This window comes from Anabas testudineus, chromosome 2, assembly GCF_900324465.2.
Source record: "Anabas testudineus chromosome 2, fAnaTes1.2, whole genome shotgun sequence".
Taxonomy (NCBI): domain Eukaryota; kingdom Metazoa; phylum Chordata; class Actinopteri; order Anabantiformes; family Anabantidae; genus Anabas; species Anabas testudineus.
This window is the reverse complement of record NC_046611.1, coordinates 22,621,726-22,638,425: the sequence shown is the minus strand read 5'-3', so window position 1 is coordinate 22,638,425 and position 16,700 is coordinate 22,621,726. Positions and strand designations below refer to the sequence as shown.

The window sequence follows — 16,700 nt, the reverse complement described above, 5'->3', positions numbered from 1 at the left end:
CAGTGCTGAGGTCTTTATTGATTTGGAGAAAAAAGACAAATGAAAATTAAATCAGTGGCAAAACACATAGTTGTCTGGTCCAGGCACACGAAAGACACAGCATCTTTTGAGAGGCATATCTTTATGCAGACTTAATCCTGAAGATGTTCGAGCTGTGATGTCCAGCAGAATCAAAAGAGGTAAAGAAAATGAGGCAGCAAGGAAAGGAGGTTTTTGGAGGCAGCTGTTACAGGTTTCTCTCGAGCCAAAGCAAGGATGCAAAAGTTGTAGAATGGTTAGAACACAGCCTTTGATTGTGTCAGACAGTTGGCAGAGGCAGGCAGTTAGCTGGGCAGCTGCACGGCGACATATATTTTACCTTTTTCTCTTTTTGGGGCAATAAGGCCCCTGGTCTTAGTTCTCTGATTTGTGGTTCAATTCGAGTGGTGGGCTCTACCAAATTTTTCACCACTACATCCTTAACTGTGCACTTCTGGAAAACCTGAAGAGAAAAGTGAGGGGAAATGGGGACAAAGATTTTGGGGAGGGAGGGAATTTGAGTATCTCGACCACTGCCACCTAGACCCCACACCTAACAAAACTGAATTTCAAATCAAAGAGAAAAAAGAAAGAACTCTTTTGGCAGCTGTCAGTGCCTATCCTTTGCCACTTCTGAGGAAGTCAATCACCACATGAAGGCAACCCACTTCCACAATGCAGAACATCGAAAAATCCAGACAGACACCTTCACACACTCTAATTAATGTGCTTCAGGGAATGTTTGTGTGAGTGCTTGAATGTACATATGCGTCTAACCTGGAGCTCTGCCATGATCTTGTCCCCTTCATCCTCCTCTTCATTGGTAACAGAGGCAGTAACTGGGGGAGGAGTAGCAGGCTTGGGCTTGGTCTCCGGTGGAACCTTGGCAGGTTTGGGTTGCGGAGTGGGAGGTAGGACTTCTTCTTCACCCTCCTGTAGAATGATTTAATCTTTAATTTTCTAGGTCATACACCAAAATGCTTTAAAGGTTAAGACAACTGTAGGGTCAGATTCAACAGAGCGCTCCCTCTCATGTTTGTGATGCATAAAGGTCTGGGACAAAGTCATAAATCATGCAGCTCTAATTTGCCTTTTTTGTGTGCATGAAATGTGTTCATTTGTTAGCTATAGAGGTAGTGGTGAGTTTCTCTTTTCAAGTTTTGGATTAGTTATTTTTCGCTTCCTTTCAGTTCTGCAAACAGCCTCTTTGGTCTTTACTTGGTAAACTTGCACTGTGCACTGCTGGGAAAGCTCTCCGTGTTGAAACTGTGAATTTAAAAACAAACATGCAAACTGCAAGATGCAAAGAAATGTGAATAGTTACAAAGAGAAGACTTTTCTTCCACTGACAATACAAGAATAGAGAATGAGAAAACAATCTGCAGCTGCTGTTTGACCACCGAACAACCACTGACCAGACTGACCTGAGCTGAGACGCTGTCCTTCCTGCTGGTGTAGACCACTTCACCAGAGCGGGTTGTGGTCAAGCCTGAGCTCAAGCTGGAGTAGGTTTTTCTTGGAGGAGGTGGTGGTGGGGACTTGTTGGACTTTTCAAACCCCTGCTTAGTAAAACTGTCAAGGGGTGCAGGCTTTGTGGCTGTCTTGGAAAGCTTCTCCAGTACAGGTTTGGCTTGTTTCTCCATCATAGTCTTAGGGAGCTTCTCAGCCCCCTTCTTGGCTGGTTTGTCTGAGTGACGCTCAGACTGGGGCTCTTCTGTCATAAAGATCATTTAAATTATGTAGGAATAATTTGGACACTGTATAGTAAAACGTGTAAAATGTGCCTGTGTAGTAAGTTAAAGCTAAAGTTGTACCTGTTGAAGGTGAATCCACAAGATTTTGGATGTGAGCTTGTTCTCCGGTGGCAGCGAGTGGCAGTGCTGGGCTCTCCTCTGCCTCTATGCTGGGAATGCCCTTCATCATGTTGGCCTGGGCCTCTAGAAGGATCTTCTCAAACTCTTTTCCATCGTAATGACTCATGTTTTGTCTCCTCTCTTCCCACTCCTTCTCCGCTGCCTGTAAGTTTCAGAGATGAACATTATTAATTCAGAGATTTAAATGAATGTAGTGGGAAGGATATCCCCACGATCTGACCACAGCTTTACTATGTGAGATTAAGAAAAGGACCATATGCTTCTGGTTGGGTAAACAACTATACCTCTATGAACATGGCTCTGTTTTTGCTCTTGTCTTGACTGCTCTGCAGCTCCTCTATGACAAGGTCCGTGCTGGTAGTTCCATTGACATTATTCCCTTGTGCCTTCTTATGAAATGTGGGACTCTGGGATTCGGAGGCGCCCCCTTTAGGAGACTCCCTGCCTCGACTCTTGCAAGGGTTTGGATTAGAAACCTGAGTGGGGCTGGGGGTCAATGGGGGACTGGGCTGAGCAGTTAAGGCTGCAGACTGCTGGGACTGGTGCATGTGGACCGGGGAGCTCTGGACATGATGAATGACCACTGGGGAGGAAGGCATAACCTCTGATCTGATGGTGGAGTTCTGGGGCTCAAGTGGGGCTGAGGTGGAGCCAGGCTGGACTATTGCTGAGGGAACTTCTGCAGGGACCTCAGCTGGAGCGCTGTTTTCCACTGAGACATTAGCAGAAGGATCCGGTCCTTTCTGAGGACCCTCAGTAGCACATCTGCAGAGAGGGGGGGGAAACAGTGTGTGATTCAAACAATGTGGAAAACACAGGCAAAAAATATACACTCTTGGGTTTAAATCTAAACCTGACCTGGACCGATTTCACAACCAAAGTCGTATTAGTATGCAAAAACATGTTGATGTTCCATCCAATTTAAAAATAAATCAAACTTTATAATAATGCTGTCAAGTAATGTTCATACTCCAATGTGAGGGGTAAGAACAAAAAGTTATGACAATGTGTCCTATGGTTTGGCAACCGCACATGTTTCAGATGAAAGACGAGTGAGTAGTGGAGGGCAAGACGGGGCGAAAAGTCTGGAGTGAGTTTGGTATCTGTGACATATTTAAATGGAAATGAGGAGCTGCAGTGTCCACCAAATTAATTCACTTATCGGTTCAGTGAAGGCGATGGAAGTAAATCAAGCTGGACGTCATACTGCTCTGTCCACATGGAATGACCTCTTTGAAAAGATGAAGGCTGCCTTGCCACTATCATCACATAGTACAATCTCCCACATCACAGGCCTCAATGAGTAGCAGTGGAGACTGCTTTCTGTTTTCATCTTCTGTTCTCTCCCACTCTTATCCCCCATACTATAGCAGCCTCCTCTCCCGATGCCTACTTTATCTCCTTTGACATTTTTTTCTCTACATTTTCTTTCCTTTACCTTCTCAGACTGCTGAGTGTGTCAGTCAGGCTCTTGACCCTTTTCAGCATACTGTCCAGTTTATGTGGCTCCTCCTTCAGAAACTTTACAGCTTCCACTTCCACCCTGAGCACAGCTCGCATCCTGGTTTGTAGGGCTGGGAACTCTCCTACGCAAAGAGACATGCAAATATTTTGTAAACAGCTTGTTTAGGAACATTATTTTCAATGGCATTTCTTTTTCTGATTACAGCAGTATTTTAACTGCCTGCACTGTTAATCATTATAGTGTGTGAAAGCATCACAATAACATTTAGACTGCAATGAGAGGGTTACCAGCTTATTACCAATGTTAGATGTTCAGTGGGATACACTGACACCTTTGAATAGTTATCTGATAGTTATCTGATATAATCTTTTACTGTATGTACTTCAAAAGGAATTTTATCATGGTATTCTTCTCAAAATCAAATGAAGTCAAATGAATAATTTGTGCAACACAGCATACGATTTACTGCTTTGAACATCATGTTGACTATTTAATACATCATGATATATTGTGTGTGTGTATTAGCATCTCTCTGGTAAAGACAATAACATAGAAGACTAAGCTACTGTATGCTACACTAATGTATGTCACATTACTGAACAGTAACTTCTAGAAAAACACTAGTGTCCCCAGTAGTACGAATATTACCATCTTACCTTTGAGCCCTGCCAGAGATTCTCCCACCTTCCTCAGTGTCACGGCTCCCTCCTCCACATCCTTCAGGGTCACCACTCTGTGTGTTGCTGCTGAGTCCTTCTGCAGAGAAGCTACAAACAGCTCCAGCTCACTGCAGAAACAAACAGAGAACAAAGTAATTAGAGTTTGAGTGAAAACAGTTTTCCTATATCTAATGCACAGAACAAGAACATTGTGCTGCATGTATACCACAAAAAGACAATGGAAAATTAATCTGAAGATCAGAAAAAATAGTCAGTGGACAGAAAATACAATGGCTTCACTGATAATCATCACTGATAATTGTTAATTGTATTTATTAATATTTGTTCCTGACATTAATGTACCTGGCACAATTTTAATGTAAGAGAAATGCAGTAAAAACAGACGGATCATGAGGACTTTACATTTTATTTACTCCTTACAAACACCAGGGGGCATGACAAAATCATTTATATTCAAGGTTATGAAGTGACTGACTGTATAAAGGTGAGAGCAGATTTAGGACCGTGATTTGATAAAAACAAGGTGAAAATGGGATCATATGTAAAATATGTCTGTATGGGATAAACAGTCACTCTGAAATGAACTCTCCGTACTAAACTGGATTACTAAGACTAGATTGGATTGAATCTCATCCCAAAACCGCAGATGTTTACACACTGAATGAGAGCTTTTTTTTTGTGTGTGACAGAGCACTTCCTCACATAGAAAACATATCGCGCTTCTTCATAGCCATCCCAGTGCTCGAGAAAACGGCCTGCTCCAAGGGGAAATGTGGCGAATGATAACATTGTGTGCAGTGCTGGATTGCATGAGAGGGACGAAAATGGTGTTTCATTGTGGTCAGGTACCCTTGAGAAACAGTCTTTTATAGAAGTCCCCTAATGGGAGAGGGAAAGGCAACAAGGAGACGGTGTGTTAAATGCCCTGCTATGCCAAGGCCTGTTGGTAATAGGAATGATGATGGGAAATTCCAGCTGAGGACAAAGGAAACATAGTTTCCCTTTTTTATACCCACAGAAAAAAACAGATGCTAAATGTCTCGAAAATTAATATCTCAGTGTGTCAGAGTAAACAAGGCAAACGTCATGGAATTAGATACCCCCCCCCTGTGCCTTTTGTATTCTCTTTCATATACTGTAAATTACTGCTAGCAAGTGAATGCTTACAGAATTGGATCTAAAGCATATAACTAAAGATAAAGAAATCCTGACATAGCTTTGAGATGACAACTCATTTCCAAGCGCTTTTGTGGCGCTGGATAAATGCTTTGTATTTTTGCTTTGTGGAAGCTTTGTCGCCACCATCAATAGAAGCCAGATGATCATGTTTAATAGTCCTGGCATTGATTTATTTCTTGGCTTTTTCGAGTGTTGCTATTGTTGGATTACTTGCAAACTATGCCACATACAGTGGTGACACTTCACAAGTGAATGTAGTGAGCCACAGAATTGTGTAAAATGTAACACAATGTGCCCCGTAGGTCACGATAGATTTAGTTTTCCTCTTTTCCTCTTTAGAGGGCAGTGGTTTTCACACCACAGTCTCCCCTATGGTCTTAAAGCCAAGCAGCCCTAATTACCTACCCTTATTTAAAGTGTCAGCAGTCATGTTTTGCTGACTCACAACTGGCTCGATACCAAGAGCAACAGAGAGCTTAATCCACCTACTTGCCTCTTCATTTCTCCACAAACTGCTATCATGGCGTTTATTGGAGCATACTGTATGTTCACCACTATCTAGCATAACAATGCTGTTTGACCTTGCCTGTAAACATCCAAATAAAAAGGATTCAATTACAGCTCCCTGTTGGCAAGATTCTGCAAGTGAATTAAAATAGGAGCACAATAGTGAGTAATTACCCCACAGTTGAGTCCTTTGTTCTATATTTCTGTCTCTCGGAGGCAGGCACCACTTGCCTGTATCAACCTGTGCACTGCAGTTCAGAGGGCGTTGGCTTTTCAAAGGGGAGGGGGGTTAAAAAAATTTAATTACCTCATCATCAAGCTCTGCAACTCTTATGCAAGGAGTGAAAAACTACTAAGAAGAAACATTCAATAAGGAAATACACGAGCCTGATATAAAGGCTCTCCTGGAAGTCGATCTAGTGAGGACAGGGCTCAGTCTTACCTGAGCTGTGTGAGGACGTGCTCCTCCAGGCCCAAGTACTTGTGCCTGTCCTCTTCTACTAAAGTTCTCTGCCTCTGGACAGGGTCCTCCAGGCGCCGCATGGCCTCTGCAAGTTTAACGCTGATTTCCTGCTCGGCCCGCTTGAGCTGAAACCGTAATGCCTCCTGGTTCTGGAGCTGCAGGGAAACACACAGTGGAATGTAATATTGCCGGGCTCGGTCTAGCTAGATACCATTAAGGTTCACAGTCCCTCGCATGCATTCCCATAGGTGGACATCCGAACGGGGACTACCACGCTCTAAATTAATTAAAAGGTGAGAGGTCTTGCCTGCAGTTGTCTCATCTGATGAAGCTGCATCCTGAGGTCAGAAACATTCTTCCTGAACTGCAGGAGATTGAGTTTGAGAGGAACTGTACCCTTGTCCGAAGGGGTGGCACTGCTCTTGGGAGCTAAGACCGGAGAACCACCTGAGCCAAGATAAAAAGAATTCCAAACCGTACTCGAAATGAAAATGTGTTCATTTATCTGCTGATGCAAATATCCTAGGAACACTTCAGACACCATACATATCACCATTTATAACAGCCAATATTATTCCATTACAGTAGAAATTAGACCTACTATTATTGATCAAGGACAAACTCAAATAAAAAGATAACTCTCCCCTTAGTGTGAGTGGACAGTGTTGTTCTTTTCCAAACCCTCATGCTACCATCAAGTCTGACTTTGGTCTGCAAAATACTGGTTTGATTTTACATGTCTGCAAAGACAATTTCTCCTGGTAACACGCTGGTCTGACTTAATAGCCCTAACATTTAGAAATGAATGCCTGAACTCTGTGTGGCTGTCTTTTTGCCTGCACAATAAACACAGATATACTGGCTGCACCTCTGAAATGTCTGTCAACAGATTTCAGAAGAGGTTGAAACCAAGAGAGCTACTATTTGTGGTTTGGGTGCTAGTCCCTAAATGGCCAACAACAATAATAATTTAATTAAATCCATTTTCAGAATCTCGCCTGTAACTTTTGACTTTTTGAACTTTAGTTATCATCTACACACAGATGATGGTTTTATGAAGGAGTTCATTTAAATCTGTAGATAAATGGACTCGAAACCACAGAGCAGTTTGAATTAAAAACATTAACTCTTTGGCTTTAATTCATTTAAATGACAACTCAACGTTTTTTCATTTACGTCTAGATAAATTTAGTTTTGGTTTTACTTTTACAGAAACAACTCTTATTCCAGAAACTAATGTGGGTATTACTCTAGATAATCTACAGAACAAGTATAACAGGTTTTCCAAAGGACTATATCTTATGGAAAGTAGTTCTAAGAAGTGTGCATTATCCACAGGAACTGAAAAATTGTTTATGCAAAGACATGTTTGTGTTGCATTTTTCACATATCATTTTTCATAGCTGTGGACACCGCAAATTCATTAACCTCCATTAAATTGGGTTTGAGGCATGAATCCCAAATATGGATATCTCAATACATGGACAAATAAAACCAAAACTATCTGCAAAAAATATTTGTTTTGTAATTTTGGAGAACCAATCCTTTAACCTCAGAAGCACCAAGTCTATTAGAGAAAGTAGAGTCTCTGCCTGTGAGTTACACAATAAGCCAGGGGAATGTCCAGAGTGTACCGATAAGTTCCTGTGCCACAAACACTCTCTTTCTGCTGGGAAGTAAAACAACAAACTTTTGTCTTCATAATCCCAAAGGCCTATTCACTCTCTCTGACTTGCATATTACCTGACGACTGCCTAGACCTGAAGTGCAGGTTGCACAAAGTACACTGGTGCTTGTGTTTTGAGCCTTGAGAACATAAGGTCCATCAAAAAAGGGTGCAGGCTGTGTGGTGACACAAATGAGAATGTGACTCCAAAAAAAAAAAAAAAAAAAAAGAAAAAGCCATTGCTGCTGATTCTTCTGATTTTGAAGACTCACACTCAAGCATAACATGACAAGTAAATCTCTCCAAAAGCTACATTAGAAATGTGTCATGAGACATGAGATTAACTCCCAAGACACATAAATAGAGTTGGGTTTTCTCTGTGCCGCTGGTGTGGTTGGCCTTTTTATCAAACCTAGATCTGGCCACAGAGCTGCGAAGCAAAGATTGAATCGCTGAATCATCCTGGCAGGCTTGAGAAGTAATGGTGTCTTGTTTTAAGAAGTGCTCTGAGGGGCTTGTGTTAGCTGTGCTGGCTCTCTCCTCTTAACTACTATTAAACTAGATGTACGGGGGGAAAGGACTGTGAGGAAATATGAGCCGCTGACAAGCAAAGAAACCCGACTTTGTTTTCCCGCCCTGCAGCACTGCTCATTGCAGAGTGCTGACTGACACTGATGTGTGGGCTTGTCTGCACAAGACATTATGGTGCTAAATCTCTTGTTTATATATAAAAAAAAAAAAAAGTAAAGAAATTGTACAGAGTAACAGTGATACTAACCTGAGCTATTTGCACTGTGGGCAGGAGATGATGTCTTTGGTGGTCTCTCACTGTTGCCAGAGAAAATTTTGTAAGAGCAGGTTTTTGATCATAAAAAGAAAAGATTTTTGGACACTTTAGATTTACAGGTTAGTATTAGCAGCAAAGTATTATAGGAAACACTGACAAACCAGAGAGGTTAAAATGATGTTAATGAGGTTAACAAAGTTCATCAGCATTGCATCAGAACACACAAATTCACTTGACTCAGACCGTTTACACTGTCAAGCAAACATTTACACAAGCTCTCCACAGAGAAGATTGAAATGCAAAGAGGTGAAATGCAGCCAGATAAACCATACACAGTGGCCATTGATCTAGAGAGCAAATTACTTCAATATCAGATTCACAGTCAAACCTGTTTCCTCTTCACCAGATGCTATTTGACCTCAATGTTTGATATGGCCATAATAGAAGGGATACTTTATCTTTTCCACTCTGGCTGGATGGCTAGGCTTTTCATTTGAAACTCCATTTCCCCTGATGCCTCACTCTGCCCTATACTGTGATTGCTTACCTTAGAGGCTCCTTGGTGCCACTAGTGTTTGGCCCCTTTAAAAGTGCATGCTGAACAAGACCAGTCAAGCTGGCAATCTGTTGCTCCATAGCCTTCATTCGCTCTCTGCAGAAACATCAGAAAATTCTACTCAACACTGAGGCCTATTGGATAACACAGCTGCCACTACAGCAAATATTAGCTCACAATTAAACTGGTGGGGCTGTAATAGAATAATCCATTTTTTTAATGACCTGACCATAAATCTTATTGTTATTTCATGGGTAGGTTACACAACACTTTTCTTCCCCAATTGATTAGCAATTATGTCCTCAGTAAATGTGGCCTTTTGTCGAAGAAATAGCTTCTGAATTGCAACAGTCTAACAGCATTTGACTCACTCTCTTCATAAAAAGAAAAAAGCTTGAATAGAATAAAAAAGATGGACGACTCAAGACAGGAAAAAAAAAACCCTCAAAGATAAAAACCTCCACATGGATAGTGATCAGGTCAGATTGTTTTCTGAATAAAACAGGAGTGTGTCACAAGCGCTGGGTGCCAAGAGGGGAGTGAGAGGACAACTCTAAAATGACACCACCTCATGAAAGCCAAACACCAGAGGGGTGAGTAAGGAACCCGACTCTACGATTGTTTGGTAAGGCTAGCGGTTGGAAAAGAGGACAACTTTTGTTTTCAGATGTCATCATTTATCTTGAGGAAGGATATGTGGCCAGCTGAGGACACAGAGGGAGGGGGGGGGGGGGTGTGATTTTAGCTGTGCTATACACAAAAGACACAACAATACCTAACCTCAGTGTCACACAGCGTACGTCAAATGAATACAGTCTATGACAGCTAGAGAGCACTGAGTGCTGGGACTATTTTTATTTTGAATACAAAGTATTGTACTTTCCCGTTCAAATTCTTACTCTCCTTCCCCATGTTCCCGCGGCATTTCTAGTGGAGGGTTTTGGCCTACCCAGGTGGTCCAGCATGATCTGTTTGACTGATTTGGGTATATACTAGTAATAGTATTCAAATACTGTTTCAACCTGGTCAATATTTTCTTTGGTTTTCATATGTCCACATGTAGCTGTAACCTCAGTGTTAGTAAAACCACATTTGCCCGGCTAAGTGGCAAGCATTCCTCTTCCTCACTTTCCATGTTTATTTGCTCTCAGTTAGAGTAGACTAATCTAACCCAGGTACCAAAATGTCTACAGGATTATTGTAAATGTAGAGAGTCTACAGAGGGATTGTTGCTGTTGTTGTACAATATTCATGGAATAATAGTAAAATATACAGTGGCTTAATGGGGGTTTCATACTCCACATAGTTTCACTTGTGGTAAGTTATGTCTGGGTCTACACAAAATAACCAACACTGTGGGCCGAATACAGACTGTGAAAACAACCAAACCTTTTCAAAATAATGTGCATTAGTCTGCATTATTAAATGTGCAGATTGTAATGCTCAAGACAGTGAGATGGCAGGCTATACTGTGTTCTTAGTTTCGGTTATGGATGATGAAACTGAGTCAGAGCCAGGGTTTGAAAATCAGCAGCTCTTGGTTAGGGTGAAACTGGGATGCAGAGTTAGTCCATGCTCCCATGCAGTGTCTCAATGCTATCTTTAACAATCTCATCAGCCCATTGTATGTAACATTTCCCCTGTGCACTTACCGTGTCTGGTCACTCGTAGGTGGATTGGGTCCTTGGAGGTTACCTGGAAGGTCTGAAATCACAGGTGAGCCCATGTTGTTCCGGGCCTTGGTCCCAGTTACTTCCTCTTTCCTGAAGGACTGCCGCACAGGTGAGCTTCTCTCTATGGGAACACCGTGCGGTGGAATGCCATGAGGAGGCCCCCCGTGGATGTCAATCATCCGCACTTCAGTCACCCGGTGAGGGGATGGGGGTGGAGTCTTGGAGCCCAAAGTAGGCAGTTGGCTGTTTCTGGACTTCTGTCTGTACAGAGACGGGTGATCTATTGTATCTGTTGGGCTGGGTCCACCATAAGAGCTTGTGGATCGGATGGAGGCTCGATGAAATCCCCCCATGACGTGTTCTGGACCATCAAGCCCAGGGTTGGGGTGTGGTCCATGGGCAGTGGACACGCTCATTCGCCCCTCCTGGAGCATGTAAGGATCTGCATACAACCCCTCATTGCCCCTGGCTAGAGTGTGACTTTTCCCCCCCATGTCCTCATCTGGCTTCACGTCCCTTCTCTCCAGGATAGCGCTGGGACAGGGTGAGATAGAGCGAACTGAGGGGTTGGCATTAGCTATTCGGTCCCTCGGCATAGTGGCGCTGCCAGGTATGGAACCCTGCCGTGAGCCAAATGGGATTCTAGAGGGTGATGGGGGCATGGAGTGGGGAGTCGGGGAGAGCGCTCCCTGCATCGGATGGTGTGCTGGGGGAACCATGGGGGGCTGTCTCAGAGGGTGCTGTCCTTCACGACCGGCATGTACCATCTCATTGTGCATCTAGACAAGCACAAAACCATGTTATTATATATTTACAAATGTGAAAACTGGAATTACTACAACCTTAAATACTGCATTAACATTTAAAACAACTCAGCATAATTGACTGATTCATAAACCAAGCAACTAGCAGCTAGAAAATATTTGCAAGAAAACTAGCCCCTAGAGCACATTTTCCTAGGTAATATACCCACAAGCTTTTATGAACAATGTTACAACAAATGACCTCATTTCTTTAGCCCAACCATCTATAAGGGGTCACTGAAGGTCATTGAAGATGTACAATAAACCTAACTTTATTTAACTAGACCATCTTAGGGAAACTACTATGGGTACCCAAGTTGTACAGTAGGTGGTAAAGGAACACAAACAAGAAGGAGAAAGTCTTATCCTTAGTCTTGCACAGTAGAAGAAGCGTAGAAGAGGTAAAGTCAATGTGGTGACCTGGCTGTGTAAAGTATGAAAAGTTTCAACATGAATGTAAACAACTATCTTATCACAAAGTTTCAACATGATTGTAAACATGAGTCTTATCACATATATTCAAAGTTAGCTTTGTGTAATCTTTCCATCTCTTCCTCTATGTTCATAATACAGACCATAACAACACAACATAGAGCTATGAGGATATGTGATGCACTGAAAATCATAACACACTTTTCTGGGAGTGTCACATGCAGTCCAATCCATCTTGCTTCCTGTCTAAATCTATTTCTGTCACACAAACAAACCATTGTTCCTTCAAGGTATGACTCACGAGTTACACCTACACAAAAAGACAAGTTAAAACCTAATGCAAAGCTCTTTTAAAAACTTCAGGTGTGGTGTTTGACACTGTTTTTCAGCATTGTCTTTATTTCTTTAATTGCCCCGGGGCTGACACGGATTAATACAATGAAGAGAACAGTAAAGTGGGTGTGACACGTGTGTGTGTTTGTGTGTGTGTGTGTGTGTGTGTGTGTGTGTGTGTCTGAGCTCAGCAACTACTCAAAGTGTACAGTAACAAAGGGCTGAGGCTTGGCTGTGATAACAAAGGAAAAAAGAAAACTGTTGGCAATGAAAGCACACGCAGCCCATAAATATGGCAGCAACAAGTCTGACCAAGCAACAAAACATATAATAGGGAATCTGAGAAGCACAGAGCCACTGGAAACCATCATCAAGCCTTAATGACTTTCTCTATCCAAGGTGCCTACAAACATAGAAAAGAAAACTTGCCATATTTTGCAGGAATTTCTCTGGAGCACTGTGAGGGTGTTTTGCCAATTCCAGCACAGCAGTAAAAACAGCTTGGACCAAAACTTATCACCTGTCAATTCCACATATATTTTGCACCTTTGGAACACCCACCGTTCTTAAAATATCCCAAAAATACACCATTATTTTCTGTACGACGTGCATAAAGGCTCAAAAAAACAAACGTGCAAGCTACCGTGTCGTGTGGAAAACATTTGGTTTGAATTCTACTCGTGGACTTTCTTTAAAGAATTCAGTCTCTGTTTCCACTGTGCTCTTAAGCTTCCAGTAATGAGGCCGGCGTGACTAGTAGCGGCGCGCAAAGTTGCCTCAATCTTCTGCCATGTGAGAGATAGAGTGGGGTCTCTAAACTGATTCACAAACTGCGGAGCCTCAGAGGCAGCCGAGCTAACCAGATGAAGCGGTGCAGCAATGTTCGTGCAGCAACTGTGTCAGCGTTTGAAGAGCTGGAAATAGTACACTGTTGTGTCCCTAATGCTGAAAAAGCACCACTACTATTATAATAATGTGTGATTAATATTGAGACAATTGTTCATATTTGATTACATTTTTTAAAAAGGTGGGGCTGGAGGGGATTTTGCCAATAACTAAACCTCAGTTTACAAAATATCTCCCCCAGCTACTCACTGTGTACAAAACATCACTTCTGACAGCCATTGCTCTGGATTCAAAGCCCTTACCTAAGTACAGATACATATTTCAAAATAATAGTGTGTTTTCATCAAGCCAAACATGACAAAACATGCCAGAAAATGCCACTAAATCCCGCGTGTCTGCAACCTTTTCTGTCTATCAAGTTACTTATCCATTACTGTGTCCATCTGTCCACTTTATATCAATTATGACAGGCAAGATGATTGTTTTCATAACCAGAGGCACCTCTATTTGCCCAGAGGGCATCGTTCAATAACAGAAGTAATTGCGTACTCAGCTTTAAATCTGATCTGAGGAGAGGCATTCCTGTAAGACAAGAGCATGCTCAATAGCACAAACAGATGTGAAGTATCCCCCTCCCCAAACAGTGTTTGAACAGGTGTACGGCTCATTAAGTTGTAGTATTTGCCCTTCTGCCTCGAATGCCAGGGTTTTTTCTTTCATTATTAAAAGATGTTGCCAAGAACATAAAATAGAGAATAAAAAAGACTGTCTCTTGAGCAATCTTTAAAAGGCAACAAAAACCTAACACGTGTGTGTGTGTGTGTGTGTGTGTGTGTGTGTGTGTGTGTGTGTGTGTGTGTGTGTGTGTGTGTGTGTTAAAACTTGTCATTGCTTGTGTGGAAAGGCCGGTTTGGCATAAGGCTGCCATAAGAAGAGACATTTTTAGGTCAATACCACAAATGTCATCCAGCTAAATTCTTCCTGCCCTGTTCTCTGCCATTCTTCAACCACACTGCACAGCCACCTCCAATCCTTGTATCTGTGTCAACTGCTGGTTTGGTTAAACAGTGACAGAATTATTCATGACGACAATATTCTTCAGCAAATCTCTACCTCAAGCCCAGATTTCACAATGTTTGCACAAGCGCCTATATAAAGTTGCCTCGCTTCTCTTCAAATCAATGCACTCCAGTACGAGTTGTGTTTGACTAAACTGATGATTCAGCAAAACCCAGAGTTATTAAATAGCAAAAAGTAAAAAAAAAAAAAAACAGAACAAAAAGTATCAAGAAATCTAACATGGACAATTCAAATGATTCTGCTGATGCCAGTTTGTTAAGTTTTTCAGCACTATTAAATTCCTTTTTCACCTCATCAGTTGTATCTCTTTTTACCATCTTTTTCTCAGCTGTCTTTTGTTCCCTTTCCCTTGAAGGACCCCATCAGAACCAGCCGAAGTAACTCACATGGTAGCAGCAGAGAATTTTAAAAAGAGTCTTTGGCGCACCTCAAAGTCATCGTGCCATCTGAACTAAGACCTCCTAAACCATCATCACGCTTGCCTCATCACTCCTTTAAATTTCAGCAATTTCACTTTACACCTATATCACACGTACAGTATGTGGCAATGGAAGTCTAAAGCTAAGGTTAAAGTCATTTTGTCGTATCACAATAGCACTGCAATGCTGTCTGGAAATCAGCAGCAGGCAGAGAAGAGCTGCAGGCTAGGGCGGATTAGAGAGGTGGATTTGGGGAGGCACATTCTAAGAAAGGGATCTTTTGAGGTTTTAGTTTTGTTACATCAGCAGGAAACAAACATGAGATTACAGCTGATATTGGGGAAAGAAGGAACAAGGGAAATAGTCCTAAGAATTGCATTCAATTGTCCCTTAAGCAACAGAGCATACAGGCAAGGCTGAATCACAGAGAACAATATGAGACCCCCTCCAAACAGATTAACAAGAGGCAGGGGGACATTCCTTTCCTAAACTGCAAACAAGGTAGGAAAATAGGGTAGGACTTACTATTGTATCTGTATCTCTATACAGTTTGCACTGCTGTGTTGGCAGCTGTTATAGCTAAGTACTCACCCGGGCATCGCCGTTGGCAGGTCTTGGCCCATGGCTGAATGCCTGAGCTGGGTCTTTGTGGTAGACCTTCAGGCAGGAGTGGTCTGTGATATTCCTGTAGGGGGAAGAAGCGTCCAGTGGTAAGAAGGCAGCCCAGATATCACCATCAGACAGTGGCCGATCCTGCCTCAACATGGATCTCTTTAGCAGCCCCGCTAAGGGCACATACCCCGACACAGGCTGTGAAATGTCACGCAGCAGTTCCCTGTTACCTGACATTTTTACTAAATATTAAAAGTCTATAAAAAACAATACTGCCTTGAAATGTGGCTCGACATAAAGAGAGAGTGGCTCTAGTTGTTTCCCACTCACTCTCACTATGGTGTTGCACCCGGGACACTTCCCAGGTAACAACCTTTAGGAATCATGAGGCTTTTTTTACAGCCGTGATAAAGAATTCGTCACAAAGTACACATCGCACTTGGGCAGGAACTCAAAGGGTCAAAGTTGCTAGTGTCTACAAGAGTAATGTTTTTTTTTTTTTTTTTTTTAATAAAAACAACATGTGCCTGCACATGGAATCAATGTATTATAGATAAGAGATGCAGGTGAATACCAAACCAGGAACAAGGTACAAGAAAAAGAAAAGCAGTGAGCTAGTATGTGTGTGTTTGTGTACTTATTATACACACAGTTCTTAGTGCATGATTCTTTGGAAGCTACGCTGTAAAAAGCTTAAAAGTGCATAATAAAAGCTTTCATTGCAACTTTCCAGAGTCAAACTTTCTCCAGAGAGAGAGGACACCAGAAAGGAAAGTCGTCAAAGTCTCTCAAGAGTGTGCTTCAGTTTGTTTGGGTATACCAAAGACATTCTGCTTTTGTATACCTTGGGTTTCATCTCCAAATACTTTTCTGCCAAGTTTAACAAGGGACAACATGGGAAAACATAGGGAAAAGGGAAGTGAGAAGCTTTCCTGAGCAGTGACACTTCCTGTGCAGGGTGAATTTAAACAGGAAGTGCTCAGAGAGCGCAAAGGGAAAGGACTTTCAGAGAAGGGGTGAAACTATGAAGTATTATGAACCTTGGATGTTCTTGGATGTTAAACTGTTAGGCTGCTCTCCAGTACCATACTTATATCTTTACCTGACATCGGTGAGCTCATAGTACATGTTCCTCATGTCATCTTTGACGTAGACAGCGACGCTGGGCGATTCCAACATCTTCATTGTGAGCTGCTGCGGGAAGGCACTGACAAACAGAGCTCTGACTGTGTCGATGCTGGTGATCTCATTAGGCATGCGGATCTGTTTGGTCTCGTCCCCGTACTGCAGGTACAGCACACCTGCAG

The 16,700-nt window shown here is 42.3% G+C and overlaps 1 protein-coding gene across 20 annotated transcripts in view; it reads right to left on the bottom strand.

The window, feature by feature from the left end:
- si:ch211-285f17.1 (sickle tail protein homolog) overlaps window positions 1–16,700 on the bottom strand; it is a 100,300-nt gene that overhangs the window by 5,909 nt on the left and 77,691 nt on the right. For 13 of the 20 annotated variants that reach the window (XM_026362521.1, XM_026362511.1, XM_026362512.1 and 10 more), the window contains 14 exons: window positions 16,496–16,694; window positions 15,373–15,466; window positions 10,848–11,647; window positions 9,187–9,291; window positions 8,631–8,680; window positions 6,494–6,633; window positions 6,166–6,341; window positions 4,014–4,144; window positions 3,331–3,478; window positions 2,177–2,657; window positions 1,833–2,034; window positions 1,443–1,732; window positions 796–951; window positions 359–481 (listed from right to left, as the gene is read on the bottom strand). In XM_026362521.1, the coding sequence (XP_026218306.1) occupies window positions 359–481; window positions 796–951; window positions 1,443–1,732; window positions 1,833–2,034; window positions 2,177–2,657; window positions 3,331–3,478; window positions 4,014–4,144; window positions 6,166–6,341; window positions 6,494–6,633; window positions 8,631–8,680; window positions 9,187–9,291; window positions 10,848–11,647; window positions 15,373–15,466; window positions 16,496–16,694 (3,095 nt within the window). The remainder of the gene's footprint in view (window positions 1–358; window positions 482–795; window positions 952–1,442; window positions 1,733–1,832; window positions 2,035–2,176; window positions 2,658–3,330; window positions 3,479–4,013; window positions 4,145–6,165; window positions 6,342–6,493; window positions 6,634–8,630; window positions 8,681–9,186; window positions 9,292–10,847; window positions 11,648–15,372; window positions 15,467–16,495; window positions 16,695–16,700) is intronic. The other 7 variants (XM_026362513.1, XM_026362516.1, XM_026362515.1 and 4 more) reach the window with 3 other exon arrangements.